This window comes from Acinonyx jubatus, chromosome B3, assembly GCF_027475565.1.
Source record: "Acinonyx jubatus isolate Ajub_Pintada_27869175 chromosome B3, VMU_Ajub_asm_v1.0, whole genome shotgun sequence".
Classification (NCBI taxonomy): Eukaryota; Metazoa; Chordata; class Mammalia; order Carnivora; family Felidae; genus Acinonyx; species Acinonyx jubatus.
Genome location: NC_069386.1, coordinates 21,683,971 through 21,708,396, shown reverse-complemented (window position 1 = coordinate 21,708,396; position 24,426 = coordinate 21,683,971). Strand labels below are relative to the sequence as shown.

The 24,426-nt window shown below is 41.5% G+C and overlaps 1 protein-coding gene across 3 annotated transcripts in view; it reads left to right on the top strand.

The window, feature by feature from the left end:
- Positions 1-24,426, top strand: part of OTUD7A (OTU deubiquitinase 7A) — a 360,750-nt gene that overhangs the window by 189,795 nt on the left and 146,529 nt on the right. For all 3 annotated transcript variants that reach the window (XM_053223657.1, XM_053223655.1, XM_053223656.1), the window contains 2 exons: positions 20,642-20,735; positions 22,430-22,584. In XM_053223657.1, the coding sequence (XP_053079632.1) occupies positions 22,434-22,584 (151 nt within the window). In that variant the 5' untranslated portion in view covers positions 20,642-20,735; positions 22,430-22,433. The remainder of the gene's footprint in view (positions 1-20,641; positions 20,736-22,429; positions 22,585-24,426) is intronic.

Genomic DNA, 24,426 nt, shown 5'->3' with positions numbered 1-24,426 from the left:
CCAGCCAACATTTTGTTTGCAATCTATGAGAGACTCTGAGTCAGATAACCCAGTTATACATACCCTGATACCTGACCAGAGAAACTGTGACATAATGAATATGTTAAGTCACTAAATTTTGGAGTAATTTGTTTCAGAGTAATAGGTAACTGATACAGCATCTATGAAATGTGTAGTGTTGATTGTACTTGGGCATGTTGTTCTCAGTTGAGCCCTCCTTCATTTCTTTCTCTATTTCTCCCATCTTCCTTCTCCCTCCTTCTTGCCTATCGTGTCCCCGTTCTTTAACAATCTTTAAAATAATCTTCCTTTCTTGATTCCTGTCCCATCATCCTGTCCTCCCCTTTTCTGGTAGCTGTGATTACATCCCTGACAATTGATTAGAGAGGGCTGAGCCCAGAGGCAGCTTATTTGTGGGGACACCGTGCAGTTCAGAAAAAAAAAAACTCCATTCATGACAATGACAAAAGAATTTTTTGGTTGACAATCCGTTGCTTCAGACTTGCTGTGACTGTTTCCTCCGGAGCTGCAGTGCTTGCCATTTAGTCTCCAGCCCATCAATGCTTAACATTTGAGGGAAATTGGTTTCAACGTTCTTTCCTCAGGGGAGTGTGGACATACATATTTTCTGCTTTAAAAGGCATTTTCTTTCTTGACTCAAATAGCTGAACCTGTAAAGTCGAACTTCGTATTCATCGATTTCAGTACAGAAACAACTTTTGAATAATTATAAGTTCTTTTCCTATGATACAAAAGCTACCAGAAGCAAATTTTCTGAAAGAATGGTACTCCAGAGGGTTCTATTAGGTTTCCAAAGTTATTAAAGAGCATATTGGCAAGGAAGTAAATAGGCAATAACAATAATAATCATACCTACCCTTTTTTGGTGCTCACTGTAAGCCAACATTGTGTTATGTAACCATCACCACAACCATGTAAAATAGGAACTACTATCCTCATTTCAAATATGAAGCAATGAGAACCAGGGAATAGAAGTAAACTGTCCTAGTTTGTTTGCATGCCGGTGTGGATTTATATCCTAAAACAGGGGTTCCTATAGTGACTAATGTTTAAAACCTAGGTAACTCAAAAAGAACAGCTAGTTGATTAACACTTTGGGTCACAAAGTTGCCAGGTAATTAATTATAGAAATCTGGGTAGGTTCTTAAAAATCCATTCATCTAGATGTCATCTACTTAAAATTTTCAATCATCCAGGATAATATCATCCATAGGGATTATTTTTTTCCTTTTTTATTTGGTTTGTTTTTAGAAAGACAGACATTTGGATAAAACACACTGAATTTTATCAGTTGTTAACATGTATAAATATTCAACTAATAATGAGCCTATAAAAGAATAAAACTCCAAAAGCTGAAATTGTCCTGTGCTTGTGAAATTTAAATAATTTTTTAAAGTTTATTTATTTATTTTAAGAGAGAGAGAGAGGGGGAAAGGGGAAAAGAGAGAGGGAGAAAGAATCCCAAGCAGCTTCCATGCTGTCAGTGCAGAGCTCCATGCAGGGCACAAACCGTGAGATCATGACCTGAGCCAAAATCAAGAGTCTGACGCATAACTGACTGAGCCACCCAGGAACCCCATGAAATTTAAATAAGTCTAAAAATTTTTTTTCATGTTTATTTTGAGAGTGAGAGGCTGAGCATGAGCACAGGAGGGGTGGACAGGGAGGGAGAGAGAGAATCCTAAGCAGGCTCTGCACGGTCAGTGCAGAGCCTGATGCAAGCCTGGAACCCACAAACTGTGAGACACGACCTGAGCTGAAATCAAGAATCAGATGCTTAACTGAGCCACCCAGCAACCCCCCCCCCGAAATTTAAATAATTTTTAATAGAAAAGAATTATGGCATCTGTTCCCTTTGTTTCACTTACTATAAGTATGCTGAAAACCTCCAAATGTAAATGTGCAGCCCACTGGTACTTCTCTCCAAATGTCTCAGACAGCTTTCCCCACCTCAACCCTTAACACACACAGAGACACACACTATACTTACACACACTGTGCATACACTTGCATACACATGCACACACTCATGCACACATGCATGTCTGTGCTCCCACACCCAAATTAAACATATGAACATACAGTCAGACACTGACACACAGAAACTCACACACACTCCTGAACACATGAACAGATTCATACGGACATGCATGCACACAAGCATGTACATATACCCACTAGCAAGTGAACACTTAAATATACATGCATACATGGCTTATAATCCATTTAGAATTAATTTTTATATATTATGTGATGTGTAGATTGAGTTTCTTTTTTTTGTTCCTCCTTTCTTTCCTTTTCCTTTTTTTTTTTTTTTTTGGCATATTGATCTCCACTTTTTCAGCACCATTTGTTGAGAAGTTAGTATTTTCTGCATTGGATTGCTTTTGTACCTTTGTGAAAAAGCTGTTGTCTATTTTCCATTCCATTGATCTATGTGCCTAATCTTTGTCCAATTCCTACTATCTTCACCAGTGTAGGCTTATAATGCATTTTAAATTGGGTAGTGTGAATCCTCAAACATTGTCTTCTTTTTCAAAATTGTTTTGGCTAATCTAGCTCCTTTATCTTTTCATATGAATTTTAGAAACAGCTTGCTCTTGTCTACACAGAATCCTTCTGGAATGTTGATTGAGATTGCATTGAATTCATAGATCAATATGAGAATGATTGACATTTTAACTGTCCTTTATCTTACAGTACGGTACATCCAGTACATGCAGACAGTACATCTTGCCATTTATGTAGGTTATCTTTGGTCTCTTTTGTATGAATTTTGTAAACTTACAGTTTTGTTTCTGGAATATGTCCTTGCTCTGTTGTCTTCCAGGTTTGTACACATCTTCCTCTATCTTTTTGGCTCTGTCCACACTGCCCCACTCTACACCCACACAAAGACCAGCCCTCTACCCCTAACCTACACAATTCCTAGTCCTACAGTGGTTTTCTCATGAGGGATAACTCCCTCAGAGTCATTGTCTTTCTCTCTTGCACTCCAGCAGAGGGCAGCTTCCTTGCCAATGAATTTTTGCCATCTTGTCTCTCTAATATCACTAAGCACTGCATGTTGTACCTGCTTCTTTAATTTTTTAGGCCACTAACCTCAATATTCTTCAAAGGCAGAGATCATATCTGATTTTGGATTGTATCTTTGGCGCCTAACACAGAGCAAGGGCTCAGTTAACAGCATTTGAGTATAGAAATGGAGAAATAAAGGAATGATGGGAAAAGAAAAAGGTGGGGAGATAAAGTAGGCACTGAGACTCTGTGTCAGTCGCTATGACAAGGCAGAGAAATCTGATAGATAGATAGATAGATAGATAGATAGATAGATAGATTTTTAACTTTTGTTAAGCCTTATAAAATTATGAGAAAGATGTAGCATCTTCCCCATGTATAGATGAGGAAATAGATTCAAAAATGTTTAGTGACTTCCCAAAGATCCCACTTGCAAAGAATGGCAGAGCTGAAATTCAAAATTGTCTCTAGCTTTCTCCAAGATCTGTGCTCTGCACACTATCTCCTTTGCTTCTCAATACTCAGCACATGTCCAACCAAACCAAATCATTCTGTTCTTCTCTTGTTCATTTATGCTTCCATGTTTTAATTCAGGTCCTGTCACGTCTGGCATATTTTATTCAATAGCTTCAGTGGAAAACATTTTTTAAAATATAGTGTATTACTCAGGACACCTGGATGGCTCAGTCAGTTGAGCATCTGACTCTTGATTTCTGCTCAGGTCATGACCCCAGGGTCATGGGATTGAGCCCTGCATTGAGGGTGCTCAGCATGGAGCCTGCTTGGGATTCTCTCTCTCTCCCTCTCTCTCTCCCTCTCTCTCTCTCTCTCTCTCAGCCCCTCGCTCGCTCTCCCTCTCTCTCTAAAATAAAAAAATAAAAATAAATATAGTGTATTACCTGAGCACACGGACAAAGAACTTAGAAAGCCATAAAGTAAAAGTAAAAACCCTACTCCACTCCCTCCCACAGCCCCACACTGCTGAGAGGCCATCACAATCATAGCACGTGTGCCTCCTGCAGACATTTATCTACAAGAGATTTTTTTTCCTTTCTGCATTTGTAAATCACACTGTAATACATGGATATTCTCATATGCCTTAGAGAAATTTCCATATTAACACCTATATCATGGGTCACGTTCTAGATGGGTCATACTTGATTGAACCATCCTCCTACTAACAAACAAGTGTTTTTTATATTTCTAGTTGTGCTGCGAGGAACACCCTTATACATGCTTCTTCATGCACATGAGCAAGGTTGACTTTAAGGAAGATACTGAGAGGCAGAATTGTAGAGTTATACAGAGTATGCACATTAAAAAAAATGGATACTTGGGGTACCTGGGTGGCTCAGTCGGTTAAGCATCTGACTTTTGATCTCACACAAGGTCATGATCTCACAGTTTATGAGTTCAAGGCTCATGTCTGGCTCTGCGCTAACAGGACAGAGCCTGCTTGGGATTGTGTCTCTCTTTCTCTCTGCCCCTTCCCCGCTTGTGCTTGTTCTCTCTCTTGCTTGCTCTCTCTCTCTCACTCTCTTGCTCTCTCTCAATATAAATAAATAAACTTAAAAAAATTTTTAATTTAGATACTGAAAACAAAAATGCCCTCCACTGACCTCACCACTAGCCCAAAATACTACCTATAGCAGTGTAAAAAACTACCCAATTCACCTCACCAGGAATCATGTTTTCAAACTTAATTTTTTTAGGGGTGGATAGGCATCATTCATGGTTATTTTATACTTTTATTTCTAAGTTCTTCATTATTAACTAAGGTTGATTATCTTTTCACATGCTGATGGGTCGTTTCTTTTCAATTGCATATTCTAACTTGCTGCTTTTCTATTGGTCCATGTGTCTTTATCTAATTATTTTGGAGTGTTTCATCATCTATTCTGAGTGCCAACCCCTATTTATTATATAATTTTCAAAATCTTCTGTTCTACTATATAACTTTGACATTTCTATGGTATTTTTTGTCATTAGGAAGTTTGTTTATTGATTTTATATTTTTGCTATTATTAGTTTTATCAGATTTTTCTTTTGTGGGCTTTTTTGCCTCAAGAAGGGTTCCTGTATTTGTCAGGGCAGGCCAAATGCTACAAAAAACATTCCCCCAAATCCCAGTGCTTTGAAACAAATACAGCTTTATTTCTCGCCATGTCAGCCCAATGTACTGCATGGAGAGCCCAGATTCACACGATACCATGTGCCTTCCATGCTTCATCACTCAGGGTCTCAGACTCTCCATGGAATCCTCTCTAGTGAGGTAGCAAGTGAGAGATAAGAGAGAAGCGAAAGATCCAATGTGGGGAGGGGTTGGGGCCAGTCCTAGAAATGGCCCACATCACTTCCATGTCACATTCCATTGACCAGAATGTAGTCACATGGCCACACACAGCTGCATGGGGACCATGTAGTATAATCTGGAAATGTGTTCCCTGAGGAAGAGGAATGGGATGTGGTCAACCTCAAGCAGGTCCTGCAGCTCACTTTCCTACCTCAAGGTCATAAGCATACTCACCTACACTTTCCTTTGGTGCACTTATAGTTTTATTTCTTATCTGTATGTATTTTACTCATGTGGAATTTGTTGGTAAATGGCATAATGTGAGAAGCCTAATTTTATTTTTTCCAAATGTACTGCTACCTTATTTTATGGTATTGTCCCGTCCTCACTGGATTTCCACAAACTTAGGAAATTCTCTGTTTATCATTCTATCAGATAGCCATGCCATCAACCTCGAATGACAGTCAAGTTAACAAGTTAACTAGATATCTTCTTTTTTCACTCATCAGAGAGTCTGCGGTCAGTGCTCGCCTTGGGCTGGCTCCTTAGTGATGTCAGGGCAGCACCTTTCAAATTCTCTTTACATTTCCCTCATGATCACAGGCTGGCACAGCTTTCCTTTTGCATCCCTTTCAAGGTGAGAAGAATGGAGAATTCTCTGCATGCCCCTTTTATTAGAAAAGCAAAATGTTCACTTAAAGTAGCCTAGCATATTTCTTTTTACAATTTTAGGGCTTGTGGAGAGGGAAAAAACTGGTTATCTGGATACTTTCAGCTGCAAGAAAAGCTGGTAAAGCAGAAATCAGAATTGTCTTGATTGGCTTAGACCAATCATGACTGATTATATGGGGCTGAGTACATTGCAGCCAGGAACAAAAGCAAGTAGCTATGAACTAACAAGGGGAATGGGTATTAGATCAAAAATTAACAGCACCTGCCATAATCATATAGCAAATTATCTTCCTGGTTCCCTTTTCTCTTCCCTCCCTCCCTTTCTCTGCCTCTTGACTTCCTCCTCCTCTTCATTCTTTCTCTCTCTCCCTCACACTCATGCACACATGCACACATGGAGAGATATCTGTGTTTCCTGCCCTCCCCCATTGGTCTATGTGACTCTGTCTGCCCCTGTACCAAGCTGCTTTAATCACAGTACTTAATTTTTTTTTTAAGTTTATTTCTTCTTTTTGAGAGAGAGAGACAGAGACAGAGTGTGAGCAGGGGAAATGCAGAGAAAGAGGGAGACACAGAATTCAAAGCAGGTTCCAGGTTATAAGCTGTTAGCACAGAGCCCAGTGTGGGGCTTGAACTCACAAACTGTGAGATCATGACCTGAACTGAAGTCAGATGCTTAACCGACTGAGCCACCCAGGTACCCCACAGTACTTTTATGTTTGACACAACATGGGACAAACTTCTGCAACCACTTTGGTCTTTATCAAAGTTATCTTAGAATTTACTTCTTTATTCTTCTAAGTTTTAGAAATTGTTAACTTTCATAAAACTTCTGTTGTGATTGCATGGAATTTATTATAAATATGGGGATTGGCATCTTGAAAATATAGTCATTTGTTTTTCTTTTTCTCCTCCAATAAAGACAGTATTCTGCAAACAAAAGCAAAAACAAAAAGGTTTCTCTCATTTTGTTATGTTATCCTTAGTTAACTATAAGAATTTCTTTTTGGTGTTGGCTAATATAAAATGGATCTTTTAAATTTGTTTTAGTGCTTAATTGGCTAATGCTGATATGTAGAAAAGGTATTAGTTTTTGTATGTTGATCTTGTTCCAGCCATTTAAAATGTTCACATATGTTCTAATATTTAGTCATGGGTTTGTTCTGAACTTTGAAATAATTATTTCTAAACTTTTCATTATTAGGTAGGGACAAGTCTTATAAGTTGGGGATCATTACCCTTTTTTTCCAATTTTATTGAAAAATAATTGATATACATCACTATATACATTTGAGGCATATAGCATGATGGTATGATTTACATATTTTGTGGAAAGACTACCACAATAGGTTCAGCTAACATCCATCTTCTTGGATATGATAAAAACAAAAGAAAGAAAAAAAGGAAAAAAATATTCCTGTATATCACACAGTAGTGTTGGCTATAGTCATCCTGTTGTACCTTACATCCCTAGTACTTATTTATCTTATAACTGGAAGTTCATACTTTTGATTACTTCCAGGAGTTGTCTCCAGCCCTTCTGGTCAGATAGGGCTGTGAGACACTCTCCACAGTGGATGGGGCTGTGTCTCAGCTCCTTTGCCTGGATGGGAGGGGTGATAGGGGCTGCTCCAGGCTCCACTTCCCAGACAGGCACTCCAGTTGGGAAGGGCCAGGAGCTACCCTCAGCCTTGGCTGTGAATGAATCCCCCTGCAGGTGTATAATGCCTGGTAGAGCATTGCTCTGGGGCATTCGGCTCTGTCTGCTCACCTCTGGGCTCAAACACAGCTGGGCTGCACAGCTTCCAAAGTTGTCGCTAGCCCTTCTGGTCAGATGGGGCTGGAAGACACTCTCCACAACACATGGGGCTGTGATTCAGCTCCTTGCCTGAGCGTGGGCAAACCAAACCCTGGGGCTGGCAAAACTCCTCCTTTGAGGAACCAAATCAGGCAGATCTGCACCCTGCTGAGTTCCAAGGTCAGTGTGCCCTGCACACATCCCCAACTTAGTTCTGCCGATGAACAAAACCACTGGTTGGGATTACTGCTTGGAACACTGCAGGTATGAGCTCAGTCTGCCAACATGATCTTCATCTTTTTATTTCTTTTTGTACTGTTTGGATTCATTTGCTGATGATTGCAAGCTCCTCCCCCTTCTCTGGGACAGTCAGATTCACAATGTTTGAGCCCTACAGATTCCCTTGTAATTCCCGTGGTGTGGGATCAGAGTAAGGACTCCAGCAAAGTAACCCCCATGCTGGGCCAGCTGGCTGTCCCCCCTGGGTTTTCTTTTCCCACTGGAGGAACCAGAAGATAAAGGGAGACCTCTCAGTGGTGCTACACTGGCCTGGGGCTGAGGCGATGTGATTAACATGGAGCTGCTTCACTTATCCTTCTAATGCAGTCTGTCTTGCTCTCTGTGCTGCAGGGGGTGGGGGGTGAAGTGCCCCCCCCCCCTATTCTAAGATTCTCTCAGTATTGTCTTGTTCTTGAATGGTTGTTAGTTTTTCTTGCGAAGGGGAGTGAAGTCAGAATAACCTATGTTACCATCCTAGTGATGTCACTCCCAGGATCAAATCCCTTTGTTAATTAGTGGTTTGTTTTGAGTTGATATAATGAATGAATGTGGACTTTTTGGCACCTTTTGAGATAACCATATAATTTTTCTCCTGGAATTTGTTAATATAGCACATTGGCATTAGAATTATGTTTGGCTGTTAGTAACAGAGAGAAGAAATAATAGGGGGTTTAGTAAGACTCATACTCTCGTGTGAGTCAGGAGTGAGGCATTCCAGGGATGGCCACAAGGCAGCTCCAGAAATTCCCACAGACTATTTTCCTTCTACCTAAATCTCCATTTATCCTTCGTCACCATTATCCAAGATACTTGGTGCTACAGCGCCAGGCCCCTTCTTTGTCTTTTTATGTCTTTTGCTACAGTTCAGATTCATTTGCTAATCTTTTATTTTAAACTTCACATATATGTTTATAAATAACACTGGCCTATGATTTTCTCTTTTCTGTTACTTCTTTTCTAATTCTGACATCTGACTTATTCTACCTTCATGTAGCAACTAATAAGTTTAGCTACCAGTATTCAATTATTTGACTTATTTGGCTTAAACAAATAGCTATTTATATGAGAAAAATAATCAGAAGTCCAGAGGTGTGGTCTGGGTCTGGGGCAAATGTTCTCTGATACCATCAGGGATAAGCTTTCTACCGTCTTTGCATGTTGGGTCTTGTCCTCTGGCTTTCTACTTCATAGTCCCAGGATGATGGTTATACTTGCAGATATCATTTCCTTGCTTAAGAAAGGAGGAGGAAAGGCAAAGCAAGAAGGGACTGTTACAGTTAAGCCTATCCCCTTCTATCAGGTAAGCATAAACCCACCCAAAACTCATAAACTCAGTGCAGTTGACTTCTGTTTCCATCAGTAGATGGAATCATTCATTATGGCTACATCAAGACTGGTGAATCCCAGATCAAGGGAAAAGAGTAATAATGACTGGCTTTGACCCATTTTGATTCATCCCCCGGTGCTAGGAATTCAGTTTTCTCTGAAAATCAAGGTTCTTTGCTGCTACAGGATAAACCAAGGTTCTACCAGCAGTAGAGGATTGGATATAAGCTGAGCAACATCTAAGAATGAATGGGTACCTTCCCATTTCTTTATATGCTTTTGATCCATTTTTCCACTTGGTTACCAAATTTTTGTGTCTTTGTTTTCCTCAACCACATGTCTATTCTCTCCTTAGAAATTCCCAGTGGCTTCCCACTGGCCTCATGTTAGAGTCCAGCTACTTATCCAGACATCCCACAGGGTCTGACCCTAACCTTTATGTACAGTCTCTGTGCCCACTGTCTCTCCTGTCCCTGGATGTGCAAATGTGTTTGTGCCTCTTGATCTCTGCTTGTGGTGCTCATCCAGCTTGAAATGTCTTTTCAGTCTTCCTAATCCTTTTGAAAAACTCATCTTCCTTTGGCCTTCTTCATTTTGTTGGTCAGAGAGAACTGTTCCTCTATAGTATTCTAATAATTTTGCTTATAAATAGTATTTATCCCAATCGAAGATGAATTATGGTTATTTTCATGTCTACCCATCAAAATGGAGTAGGAACTTAGATTTAATATTCTGGTATACTCCAATTTATGGTGATATGAAGACAAATAAAACATGAATTCTGCCCTCTAGGGAAGCCCTCTGAGAGAGAAAAGGAGGCAAATAGACAGAGGTAGCAGCTCAGGACATACATGCAGTGTTCAAAGGGTTCCTTTCCTATCATGATGACAAGGAGAGGGACATGGAGAGGGCTTGACCCTTTAGGCTCTTTTAACCTAATAGAAAACATGTCTTTTCCCAGAAGGAGAGCTGAATAAAATGATGAAATAAATAGTAATAATATATACTAATTATAATATAATGCTAATTTATTTATTAGTAATTTATATTACTATTTATTATTAGTAGTAATATAGTTACTACTAATAATAAATATAAACTCAATTAGTGCATTGTTCGGATCCTTTTAAACCCTGTTGCTGGCACACTGATCTGGTCAGACTCATATTTTATTCCAGTGTAACAGCTAGATTTGTGAGCCTGGAGAATAAAAACATAAATCCTGCAAAGCAAGGGAGTCTTACAGGCATTCCAGTGCTGGAGGCTTGGACTTGTGCAGGAAAGACTGCTGCAGATTTGCAGGGATGAGATCATGCCTCTGACATCCAAGTTCCCTTGGAAGGTGATCATTCTAGGGTGTGGGCACATTGCACAGTTGCAAGGATGGAGCTGCTCTCTACAAGTCACAATAAGGGTTTGTCTCATGGTCTTAAAAATTAACTTCCATGTGCAAATATTATTGTCAAAATTAGTGGCTATTATTCCTTGTAAATTCTTTAAGAATTGCCTACAGTCTTTAATGTGAGTTCAAGGCAGGAAGTGACATAGAAAGAACAGTCTATAAATCTTGGGTAACAGCTGTACATCTGCTCTTATATTAAGAACTCTGAAGAATCAGATATTTCACTGATGAATATATCATTTCAGTGCACACAAGAGAAAACCTCAGTATATCCTATACTCACTACTATTCCAAAAAATATAAATTTTAGGGGCACCTGGGCAGCTCAGTCGATTAAGCATCCAACTTCAGCTCAGGTCATGATCTCGTGGTTCACGAGCTCGAGCCCTGTGTCGGGCTCTCTGCAGTCAGCACAGAGCCTGCTTTGGATCTTCTGTCTCCCTCTATCTCTCCCCTGCTTCTTTTTTCTTCATCTCGCAAAAATAAGTACATATTTATTTATTCATTCATTCATTTATAAATTTTAGGAGGGACTTTTCTTCCATTTGTCCATACCGTGAGAAAATCATTAAAAGGTATAATTCAGTGTCAACTAAGGAGATGTTTTGCTTCTGATCATGCATCTTCACACATAATATATTTCAAAGGTACCAGATGTTTTGACTTGAGAACATTTGAAGACCCCTGTACCATTATTATAAAGGGAAGGTGAATGGTGACCTTTGGATCAAAGTGGATCTGCGTGAGACTCCTAAGTCTGCCACTGAGCTGTCTGCTTCAGTAAAAGGGAACAAAGCTTTTTCCCTTGTAAAGTTGTCTGTATTACAGTTAGCTCACCCATAAAACATCTAATACAGTCAATGTCATTGTAGGCACCCAGCAAGTAGTAGTTATTTTCCTCATTTAGACATAGACAGAATTTAGACTCATGGGAAGAATGGCTTTCATTGTCCAACTCCATTCAAATAAATTTGAAACTCAAGATAAAATGGATAAATCTGTAGGAAAATACAGTCTAACAAAATTGAATCCTATAGAGATAGAAAGTCTAAACAGAGTTATTAACATCAAAAAAATAGAGAAGGTGTAAAAGAGTTTATCCCAAAAAAGCCTCAAGAACAGAGGGAATGTCTAATCTTCCAATATCAGATGACCCCAATGCTACTTAGGTTATTGCAAGAGAATTGAGAAGGAAAATTAGCTTCTAATTTTGTTTTGTGTATAACGGCCATAATACCTGACACAGATTGCACATAAAAATTAAAAAAATGTATCAAGCTAATGCATTAATATCAATGTAAGAATTTTAAATAAAAATTAGCAAACTGAATCAAAAGCAACATACAAAAATACCAATGGATTATTAAAGATTTATTACAGGGGTGCGGGGGTGGCTCAGTCAGTTAAGCGTCCAACTCTTGATTTTGGTTTAAGTCAGGGTCTCACGGTCATGAGATCAAGCGCCATGTCAGGCTCCAGGGTACATGTGGAGCCTGCTTGGGATTCTCTCTCCCTCTCTCCCTGCCCCTCCCCTACTCGCACATGCTCTGTACCCCCCCCCAAATAAACATTTTAAAAAAGATTTATTCCAGAAATATGAGTAAAGTTCAACATTTAACTCCATTAATAGAATTTATCATATTAATAGAGCTTAACAAAAAAGAAAGTGAAAGTCAACATCCATTCATGACAAGACCACTTATTAAGGCATATGGATGCTATCTAAACATATGTATGGGCATGTGAGTATGTGTAGATAGTTCAAAACCCAGGAGCCACCATCTTACTCAATGTGGAAATACCAAAATTATTTCTGCTAAACTTAGGAGTAAAGCAAATCCCATTATTTCTATTAATATTTACTATTATATTGAATTAGTCAACTCAATCAGGCAAGAGAAAACAAGGCTTAAGAATTGAAAATTAAGGGGGTAACACAATCTCTATTTTCATTTGATATGATTGTATAACTAGAAAAAGAAGCTTTGGAAAAATTTCTATAAACATTAGGATTTTGTAAAATAGCAGAATATAAATTTAACAGCCATAGAAATACAAATCAAAACCACAATGAGATACCACCTTACACCTGTCAGAATGGCTAACATTAACAACTCAGGCAACAATAGATGTTAGCGAGGATGCGGAGAAAGAGGATCTCTTTTGTATTGTTGGTGGGAATGCAAGCTGGTGCAGACACTCTGGAAAACAGTATGGAGGTTCCTAAAAAATCTAAAAATAGAACTACCCTACGACCCAGCAATTGCACTACTAGGTATTTATCCAAGGGATACAGGTGTGCTGTTTCGAAGGGACACATGCACCCCAATGTTTATAGCAGCACTATCAACAATAGGCAAAGTATGGAAAGAGCCCAATGTCCATCGATGGATGAATGGATAAAGAAGGTGTGGTATATATATACAGTGGAGTATTACTCGGCAATCAAAAAGAATGAAATCTTGCCATTTGCAACTACGTGGATGGAACTGGAGAGTATTATGCTAAGTGAAATTAGTCACAGAAAGACAAAAATCATATGACTTCACTCATATGAGGACTTTAAGAGACAAAACGGATGAACATAAGGGAAGGGAAACAAAAATAATATAAAAACAGGGAGGGGGACAAAACAGAAGAGACTCATAAATATGGAGAACAAACTGACGGTTACTGGAGGGGTTGTGGGAGGGGGAATGGGCTAAATGGGTAAGGGGCACTAAGGAATCTACTCCTGAAATCATTGTTGCACTATATGCTAACTAATTTGGATGTAAATTAAAAAAATAAAAAATAAAATTAAAATAAAAGCAAAATATACATATATATACACACACACACAGAAAATAACTTAAAAAATTTAACACCCATAAATCAATAGCTTTGTTTATAAATATGATAACCAGTTAACACACATAATGGGAAAAAAGATACTTTTATGAATACCTAGGCATATATCTAACAAAAAATACAGATATAGACCCAGCTGCATATGCAAATTTAGCATACAATAAGGGAGGCATCTGAAATCAGTGGTGCTTACTCACTGATGGGTTTTTCTGTAAGCGGTGTCGGAATAGCTAGACAGACATAGGGAAAGTGATAAAATTGGATCCATTCCTCACTTGATACACCAGGATCAATTCCAACTGCATCAGAATTTTAAATATAGGGGTGCCTGGGTGGCTCAGTTGGTTGAGTGGCCGACTTCGGCTCAGGTCATGATCTCGCGGTCTGTGAGTTTGAGCCCCGCGTCGGGCTCTCACAGCTTGGAGCCTGGACCCTGCTTTGGATTCTGTGTCTCCTGCTCTCTCTGCTCCCCTGCTTGTGCTCTATCTCTCTCTCTCAAAAGTAAATAAATGTTTACAAAAATTTTTTTAATTAAAAAAAAGAATTTTAAATATAAAAAATAAAACCTTTCAATTAGTAGAAGAAAACATGGGTGAATTTCTCTATAATCTGGCAACGAGAAAAAAAATTTAAATTAAGACTCAAAATCCCGAAGCATAAAGGAAAAGATAGAAAACTATATATAAACTATTTTTAATAGATTTGAAAAGCTTTGTCAACAAATTGAAGAAAAAAGAAGATGGAGGCAAAACCTATAAATTAAAAAAAAAAAAAAAAAAAAAGACCTATCAACCAGTTAACAATCCATGGGCCTTATTTGAATCCTGGTTCAAACAAACTGAAAATCAGTGCCTGAGGCAAAGGAAGAGTTAGCCATAATGATCCTGCCTTCATTTAAAATTTTGCTCAATGGGGTGTCTGGGTGGCTTAGTGAATTAAGCCTCCAATTTTGGCTCAGGCCATGATCTAGCAGTTTATAAATTCAAGCCCCATGTTGGGCTCTGTGCTGACAGCTCAGCCTGAAGGCTGCTTCTGATTCTGTGTCTCCCTCTCTCTGCCCCTCCCCCACTTACATTCTTTCTCTCTCTCTCTCTCTCTCTCTCTCAATAAATAAACATTTTTAAAAAAGAAAAAAATGTGTTCGTCAAGAATATTCTTGCACTAAGTTTGATTTTTTTAATTTTTTTAATGTTTATTATTTATTTTTGAGAGAAAGAGACAGAGTGCAAGCGGGGAAGGGTCAGAGAGAGAAGGAGACACAGAATCCGAAGCAGGTTCCAGGCTCTGAGCTGTCAGCATAGAGCTGGACGCCGGGCTCCAACCCACAAACCAGGAGATCATAACCTGACCCGAAGTCAGACGCTTAACCAACTGAGCCGCCAGGTGCCCCTGATTTTTTTTTTAATGTTTATTGTTGAGAGAGAGAAACACACAGAAAGTGAGTGGAGGAGGGGCAGAGAGAGATGGAGACACAGAATTGGAAACAGGTTCCGGGCTCTGAGCCGTCAGCACAGAACACAACGCAGGGCTTCAATCCATGAACCGTGAGATTATGGCATGAGCTGAAGTTGGACACTTAACCAACTGAGCCATCCAGGAGCCCCAAGTTTGATTTTTTTGATGTAGCACTTGATTTCCGAGATCTTTGCAGCGCCTTAAGTTTTGTGGCAAGTGTCTCACCTTCCTCGCCCTAGTCCTGGCCCTGGCCCTGCTGGGTGCCAGGCACTGAGAAGCCTGGAGAAGCTAAAGGAGAAAGAAGTTGGATTCGGGCACTCAGACAGCAGGCCCTCTGTTGGAATAAACGGACATTACAGACAATTACATGCAAGTCATTGACTAGCTTGTTTGCTGTTCTGGGGTGGAGAATAACCCTCAGGCACTCATTCTCCCCAAGGTCTTCCTCTGTCTGTCTCCAGTGGTCAGACTGCCAGCCTCCACCTCCATCTCTGAGTCTGGGTCTCTATCCTATCTTGCTGCCTTCCAGTCTCTGGTTATAACATCTGCTGACAAATCCAATTGAGACGTGCTTTACTTAGGCTCCACTGAAATGAAATTAATGAAAAATAGATCCTGATGCAATTTTACTCTTTATCCTGGCTACATCTTTTTCCTGAAATCTTCCTCTCTCTAGTTAGACCAATCCCTACACTGCACAATGGCCCAAATCCAGCAGTCTCTACGGCCCGCACCTGTTTGTACATCTCTCTGCTTGTTGGGAAGCTCCTGGGGGAGCCCAAAGAGCTCACGGTTCCTAGTGTTTGAGCCTCATGCACTCACTAGAATAGCAACTAAAGGTAATAGCAACTTAATAAATGCTCATTGCTTGAATAATAAATGAATTCAGGCATCTTGATTACTGGACAGAATGTGGTATTGAAGTCAGGAACACCCATGCAGCATGAACACTGATTCCAAAACAGAGTACTGGAGACACGCCTGGGCTGTGCAGGGAGAGGGGAGCTCTGTGTGAGCCTGTGCAGCAGGGTTAGTATGGCCAGAGAGGACATCTCCAAGTGATGAATAAGGACAGTGAGCACAACTGGGAAGGAGGGGGAGCCTCATCAGGGGCTGCCCTGGATGGAGGTCTCAGGAGCCAGTGGGCAGAACAGGAAGTTCATTGATCAGAGGTGTGAGTTCTGAAAATCTGACCAATTCTGTATTTCAGCTGCAGAAGGAAGGGAATAAAATTTGGTTAGGGAAATGGAAAGGCAGAAATCAACAAAAGAAAAGACAATTATAAAGGGGAAAAATGTCACCATGTTGGTTCTAATGCTGTATCATTATTTTTGCCTCTTTTAGAAATGCTCATTAACAAGCTAAATTCACATCTCTGAGAGCAGTGGTTCTGGGACTTCAGCACTGGATGGAATCCCCTAAGGACATGTCAAACAAATTGGCAGGGCCCACCCCCAGAGATTCTGATTCAGCAGGCCTGGGGTGGGGCCTGAGAATGGGCATTTGTAGCAAGCTCCCAGGGGGAACCTGTTGCTGCCCTTCTGAGGAATCACTGTTTGAGAATCACTGTTCCAGAGGGCCTGACTCTGACCCCCAGTAACAAGAGGATGATCTTAAATATCTGTACAGCTCCTAATTGTTTACAGAGCTCTTTCATGGACACTGTGATTCACTTAATCTCCTGTAAACCCCACCAAACCCTGCCATGCTTGATAGAGCAGCCATTCCCCATTGTTTGTTATGCATCTGCCATCAGCCATCAGCCTCCTGAGGGAGGGCACTTAGAATGGGGCAGAGCTAAGGAGGAGGGTTCTTCCCCACTCAGCCCCTTGAGGGGGAGGGAACAAAGTCGCATATTCATGCCCATATTTAATTAACTAAACCAAAACAAAGTGTTTTTATTTTTTTAATGTTTATTTATTTTTGAGAGAGAAGGAGACAGAGCGCAAGCAGGAGAGGGGCAGAGAGAGAGGAAACACAGAATCCAATCCTAAGCAGGCTCCAGGCTCTAAGCTGTCAGCACAGAGCCTGAACAGGGCTTGAACTCATGAACCAAGAGATCATGACCTCAGCCAAAGTCAGTTGCTTAAACCACTGAGCACCCAGGTGCCACAAAACAAAGTTCTTTTAAATAAATGTGTGGAGTGCTTTCTAGGAAGCTGGATGGTTTTTGCTTCATTTGGTTAGTAGGAGCTTATAATTTAAACTTCACATTAACCTTCCTATTTAATAACGAACACAAGCCTAATGTGTAATGAAATATGCAGATAGTGCATTTTATCAATATTCCAGTTTTGGCAATATTTCCCAAAGTATGGAATAGGACCACCCCGCCCACGTCAGAATCAGCCTCTGTGATTCCACCAGTGGATGAGGTCCTCCCCCAGCCCTCCACATCTGACGTGTGTTCCTGTGTGTGTGTGTATACACACGTGTGCGTACACACGCATGCATACGCACGCATGCACCCACGTCAGAAACAAAGAGACACAGAGGTAGAGAGCCACATTTAATATGCAGATATTAAAAAGACCTATGGCAGTTGCTTTTGTCCCCTCTAGTATGTTGGGGGGAGGGTGGCATGATAGTTTACACTGTCACAGGAATTAAGGGGACACCGCTGGGACAGAGCACAGCTGGGAGGTTGAGGGGTCAGGCACACAGCCTTGTCACAGCGAAGCTGGACTCTGAAGGGAGCCACGTGAGGAACATTTTCAGTAAGAACCAGGCAAGAGAGCATACTTGTGAGTGTGCAGGAAGCTCTCCCAGGAGTATGACCTCAGGGAATCAAGGGAAAGGAATCCTGCCTGGGAGACAGAGGGCCAGGGTCTGGAAGAGGGGCAGGCAGGGCCAGGCTGCTGTAGGAGAGAGAGATCAGCATCGAAGGCCCTCTGGACCCCAGGGTCAGCCCAGCCTTGCTGCCTGAAGGGGAGGAAGGTGAATGGCCACCAACCACTCTGGGAGCAAGAGGAAGAGGACTGCATGTGGAAACCAGGCACATCTCTGCAGTGTTTCCCCCCCCCGCCCCAGCTCTTCCCTTCTCCAAACCTCCATCACCTCACTCATAAAGAGGAGTAATAAAAATACCTATTCAATGCAGAGGATGTTCAACCAAGTGGTTTTTAGAAAAATGCCTAGGCAGGAATCTGGTGTTCAGGCAGTTGGCACTGTCCTGCTGGTCTGTGACCAGCTGGCAATGGGCCATCCCCACAGGGCCTGTTAAGACCCGTCTCTGGGGCCACCTGGGTGACTCGGTTAAGCATCCAACTCTTAATTTGTGCTTAGGTGATGATCTCATACTTTGTGAGTTTGAGCCCTGCATCGGGCTCTGCGCTGACAGCACAGAGCTTCCTTGGGATTCTGTCCACCCCTCTCTCTGCCCCTCCCTTGCTCACTCTCTCTCTCTCTCAAAAATAAATAAAAATAAACTTAAAAAAAAAGACTGGTCTCTGAAGCCCTCAGGGAGACAGTGCTGCCCCTCAGCTGTGCACTTCACCCACCGTGGTCTGTCTCATGGGGCTACTCAGAAGCCAAAGAGTGGTAGATGCACACACATGTTAAGACGGCAGAAGGAACCTGAGTTTCATTTCTTATCAGTTTTCACATAGCAGTTGGAAAACTGCTCTTCTCTCTTTTCTGAGACAGTCCAACCCTGGGATATTACAACAGACAGGGTCCTTATTCATGGGGTCAAAGACCTGGGGCCATACAGGCAGTAGTGATGGGACAACTGTGGCACCAAGAGACTGAATCCTGGGCCAACCTTCTATTCCCATGCTGCACCGCCTCTCCTAAGACGAAGTCAGAGTGAGAACAGCTTGGCACACCACTGTTCCCAGGGTGAGACCCTCAGAGGAGTTCTGTCCCACGGCCAAGATGCACAGGAATGAGAAGGATTGCACAGCCAGGGCATGATCCCCCTGAACTTCACACCAATAGTAGAAGGCAGTATGGGTACATGGGCCCATGAAATGTAGGTTGAGGGACTCAGCAGTGCACTTGAAGAGATGGCATGGGGCAACAGGGTGAGGGTGGCCAAGGTGGCCAGAAGCCTATATCCCCATGGCCCATCTGCCCCTGTCATCACAGTGCCTGAATATGAGGCTTCGGTGGCAGTGGGTGGGGTGGGGTGGGGTGGGGGTATGAGGTTTAAAAAATAAGTCTTCAGGGGATAGGCAGAGTAACTTCTTTTCATGCAAATGGTTATATTTGAATGTGGTTTAAAAAAAAGTGTATTTTAAACCCACTCTTTAATCTCTGCATGGAGGACAAGGTACAAAGAAGGAGGTAGTAGGAATAAATCTGCACTCTAACACTGGCGAAAGCTTGTCATGGTCACAGCACGGTGACCTATATGAGCGTAAAAATATTTTGACGGAATTACTCCCAATGACCAAAAGGTGGAAACAACACAGGTATCCAGCTACAGATGAACAGATACACAAAAGGTGGCATATCCATACAATGGAATATGATTCAGCCTTGTTGTGAACTGCATCTGCGTGTCCCCTCAAAATTCATATATATTGAAGCCCTAACCCCCAATGTGGTATATTAGCAGGCAGGGCCTTCAGAAGGTAATGAGGTCTAGATGAAGTCATGAGGATGGAGCCCCATGATGGTATTAGTGTCCTTGTGAGAAAGAGAGACTAGAGTTCATTTTCTCTAGTGAGTTCTGCTGTGAGAACACAGCAAGAAGTAGGCAGTCTGCAAGCCAGGAAGTGGGCCTTCACCAGGCACTGGCTCTGCCGACACCTTGATCATGGACTTCCCAGCCTCCAGAACAGTGATAAATAAATGTCTCTAGTTTACATCATCCAGTCCGTGGTATTTTGTTTCAGCAGCCCAAAGAGACCAAGACAAGCCTTAAAAAGGAAAGAAATTCTGACCTGCTACAACACAGAAGAACCTTGAAGCCATTACTCTTAAGCAAACTAAACCAGTCGCAAAAGGACAACTATTGTAGGATCCACTTGTATGACATATCTAGAGTTGTAAGATTCAGAAACAGAAGTAGTACAGTGGTTGCCAGAAGCTGGGGATGGGGGAGAAATGGGGAGTTCCTGTTTAATGGGTACAGGGGAAGATGGAAATGTTCTAGAGATAATTCACATTGCACAGCAGTGTGAATGGTAATGCCACTGAACTGTGCACTTCAAAAAGGTTAAAATGGTAAATTTCATGTTATATATGTTTTCACAATAAAAAAACAGCTAAGGTTAAATGTATTAACTGGGTGTTGGTAGCAGGATTTAAAACAGCTCTGTACTGTGAAAGGGATACTCATTGAAATATGGATACCTACTAAAATGAAGTAAGTTGAGGTACCCCTTCCCTTGCAGAAGCCACCTGGATGCAGGGGCTGATGGTTGCTAGTAGGCAGGTGCCTGTGGGGCCCAGTCAGGCAGCAGTGGGCCACAGACTGTTGACCATGTCTCAGATGCAGCCTCATGTGACAAGAAGCAAAGCCTTCAGGTCTGTCTGCAATTAAGAATAACATACTCTTATTCTCTGATTTGCCCCCCAGGTGGAAGTGACAAAAGAGGAGCTCCACCAGCTAAGGCTCCAGTACGTGGAGAGAAGGAAGAAGGCAATCTCCTAATTGGTACCATATACATCAGGTCAAATAGTTTTCTTTCTTTCCAGCAACACCAACCAAAAGTTCCACCCAACTAAGAGCCATGTGCAAGATAGTGTAAAAACAGTGAACATCTCTGAGGTCACACATCTCCCTGCCTGATCCCCCATCCTAATAGTCTTGAACCTTAGATGAGCTTATTCCCCCTTACAAATACACAAAGAGGATCAAAGAGGTTAGACAGCATGTCACATCTCCCCATAGTGGCAGGTCTGAGGCTCAGGTTAGGCCAGCGTGCCTGGCTCCAAAGCAGCAGCAGTTGTCAGAGAACCTGGCCCACAGAGCAGAGCGTCCAAGTGGTGGTTATCTGGAAAGAAGGAAAAGGACACTCAGCAATAGCATGGGATTTGAACTCACCCCACAATGGGTAAAATTAATAGCATACTTAATTATATGCTTACTTTATGCCAATGTAAAATTTTCCATGGCCTGTTATATCAGTATAACATCTACAGTGGTCTCAGCAAACTTTCTGTAATAGTCCAGATAGTAAATGTTTTTAGTTTTGTGGGCCTTGTGGTCTCTGTGTTAACTGCTCAACTCAGCCATGTGCAAAAGCAACCAGAGACAACATGTAAATGAATGGATGTGACTGTGTTCCAATACAATTTTATTTACAAAAACAGATGGGGGTCACAGGTGGCCCATGGGCCATAACTTGCCCACCCCTTATGTATGCAAACACAGGGATACATTTCCATTTTATCGGCCATGACCAGGTATCCACCAGTGACCCAGCACCAGTTCACCAGTGTGAGCCTTACATATCATGTGCTGGTTGCTTTCCTCCAGCAATTGGCTGGTGCCTCTTGTGGTCAGGCTGCAGGATATCTGTTGTACCTTTCTAACCAGGATTGTCCCACCTGGGAAATCTAGCATCTTTATGAATTTTGTTCGGCTGTTACTGTGACTGTCATGGTTCTTGGAAAGATGACAGATAGCTTAGCAGACATCTCAGCAAGTTTGGTATTTCAGTCAACTCTGGATTGTGTGGACTCCTTCCTAAGAGCCAAGTGGGGGGGTGAGAGCTGAGGGGGTGGGTTGGCACACTGATAAAGCCTGTAATTGGGATATGGTGGGTGACACAATTACATTGTGGAAGTGTTACATGTTTGAGTAACTTGGAAGAGCATTGGAAATCAAGAGTAACTCCAAATCAATCAACATGTACTTAGGGGATTGATTTTTTTTAAGTTCTTATTTATTTATTTTGAAAGAGATGCATACAGCACAAGTAGGGGAGGGGCAGAGGGAGAGGAAGAAAGAATCCTAAGCAGGCTCCACGCTGCTACCGCAGAGCCCAGTGTGAGGACTGTGAGATCATGAACTGAGCCAAAGAGACAGACGCTCAACCAACTGAGCCACCCAGGAGCCCCAGGTGTTTGATTTTTTTGTAAAGAATCTACTCTATCTTCTTTTCAACCAGCTGTCATTGGAGGTAACAGAACGTAAGGTCAGAAACACTTCAGTTCATAATGCCCCTCCTTCTCTCATAGGGAGCACTCAGAGGGATGAAACTTGGATTTGAGTTTTATTCAGTGTCCTACATGAAGAATGGAGCAGTTATCCCAAACAGGCAGAAATGGCTTCTCTCCATTCTCTGTGTGTTCTCACTCACGTGCACTTTTGCCACTTACATCCCCACTTACAGCACTGTGGCTTCCCTCTTTCTTGCAGATGGATGGTTTCTAGCCTGCTTCCAAACCCCACCTCGGCTGAGTGTTGGGCAGCCCTTCTACATGATCCTATGACTCTTGATATGGACGCAGTCCTGTCAGACTTTGTTCGGTCCACGGGGGCAGAACCTGGTCTGGCCAGAGACCTGCTGGAAGGTAAGCTAGCCTCCTCATCCCACGCCACTCTCTTGGCCCTAACTACCTTGCAACCCGGTGACAAAAGATAAGAAGATTTTTGTTGCCTGACAATGGTGGTACCTGGACTCTTAAAAAAAGGTGGGGGGGGGGGTGATGAAATTATTTTTGTTATTCTTGGCTTTATTTTGAGTATGGAATAGATTACTCAATTCTACAGTAATAGTGCAAAAGGCATTATTAGTTTGGCTTTGCTTTGCATTAAAGCTTAAAGATATTGAGTCAATTTATCAGAAATCACTTTTTTTAAAGGAACTATATTCCATAGAGCAGAAATAATAGAACATTCAAGAAATCATTTTATTGGAGACCTGAGCATTTCTTTTTTAAAAAATTTTTGACATTTATTTATTATTGAGAGACAGAGAGACACAGAGCATGAGCAGGGGAAGGGGAGAGAGAGGGGAAGACACAGAATCTGAAGTAGGCTCCAGGCTCTGAGCTGTCAGCACAGAGCCCAACGCAGGGCTCAAACTCACAAACTGTGAGATCATGACCTGAGCCGAAGTTGGTTGCCTAACCAACGGAGCCACACAGGCGCCCTAAGACCTGAACAGTTCTCATCTCTATCTTCACTCAGACAAAAATACTTTAGGCCAAAGTTTTTGATGAAGAAAAACCACCTAGCAGCCAGTAAAATAGGTGGTAATAATTCATACTCAAGAAGGAAGAATTCATCATCAAGCCATACATGTAGATATCATTTGTTACATGAAAAGTGTGCAATTTCTGTCTCAGCCTCTAAAAGGGATTTACTTTGTGTATTTTGAAAATCTTTGTGGGGTGTGTGTGTGTGTGTGTGTGTGTGTGTGTGTGTGTGTGTGTGTTTGGTGGGGTAAAAGGTGGGAAGAGCCTATTACAATTTCTCAGAACAAACAAATGCGTGAGAGAATTTTTAAATGATTACCCTTGGCTTCAAATGTATAAGCCACTGTTTATGGAATTAGCTAAGACTTGGTTAAGTATCATAAATCACTGTCATCCCTTAATTCACTTAGGAAACGATGTGGATTACTCTACATTTGTGGGAATGGTGGAGGTTACCACTCAATCCTGGTGAAAATTAAAAGCCAGCTCTTCAAGGGTTCTGAGAAAATGGCAATAGGGAAGCAGCAACAGTGCAATTTTTAACTTTCCCTGAAGCTCCCAGAATGTCAGACAAACTCAGGGTTCAGAATAAAATATGCTTACTGAACATTTATGACATACATACATCAAAGTGTGATTTTCACCTCCCAGTAGTCACATCCTCTCCCTGCATTTCCGTTGCTCTGAAGTAAGCGGCAGTGCAAAGAGGCAGGTTCAGAATGAGGTTGGCAGCGAGAGCTGGGGCCAAATCCAGATCTAGCCACTTACTGCCTGTGACACATAGGGCAGATTATTTTCTTCCCTTAACCTCAGTTTTTTCTGTATATTGAGCCTAACCCACCTTCCAGGGTGATTACATGCATTAGGAGCTGTGATGTCAAATGCTTAGTGGAGTGACCTGTGTGTAGCAGAGGCTCAAAAAACAGTTGAAGAAAAAAACAAACAAACAAAAACAGTTGAAGAAGATCCCCTTTGTCATTGCAGCCTCGGTAACTGGCACTGACATTGTGCTTAATATCTAGACAGCCTTAAATAGAAAATGAGAATTGTCAGCTTTTTTCTTCCTCAATTTTATCTTTTAAATGAAAATACTGAAAAATTGACCTTTTGGGGTGCAATTCTAAGAATTTTAACATATGCATAGATTTATTTTTTTAAGTTTATTTACTTTGAGAGAGAGACAGAAACAGACTGAGGGAGGGACAGAGAGAGAGA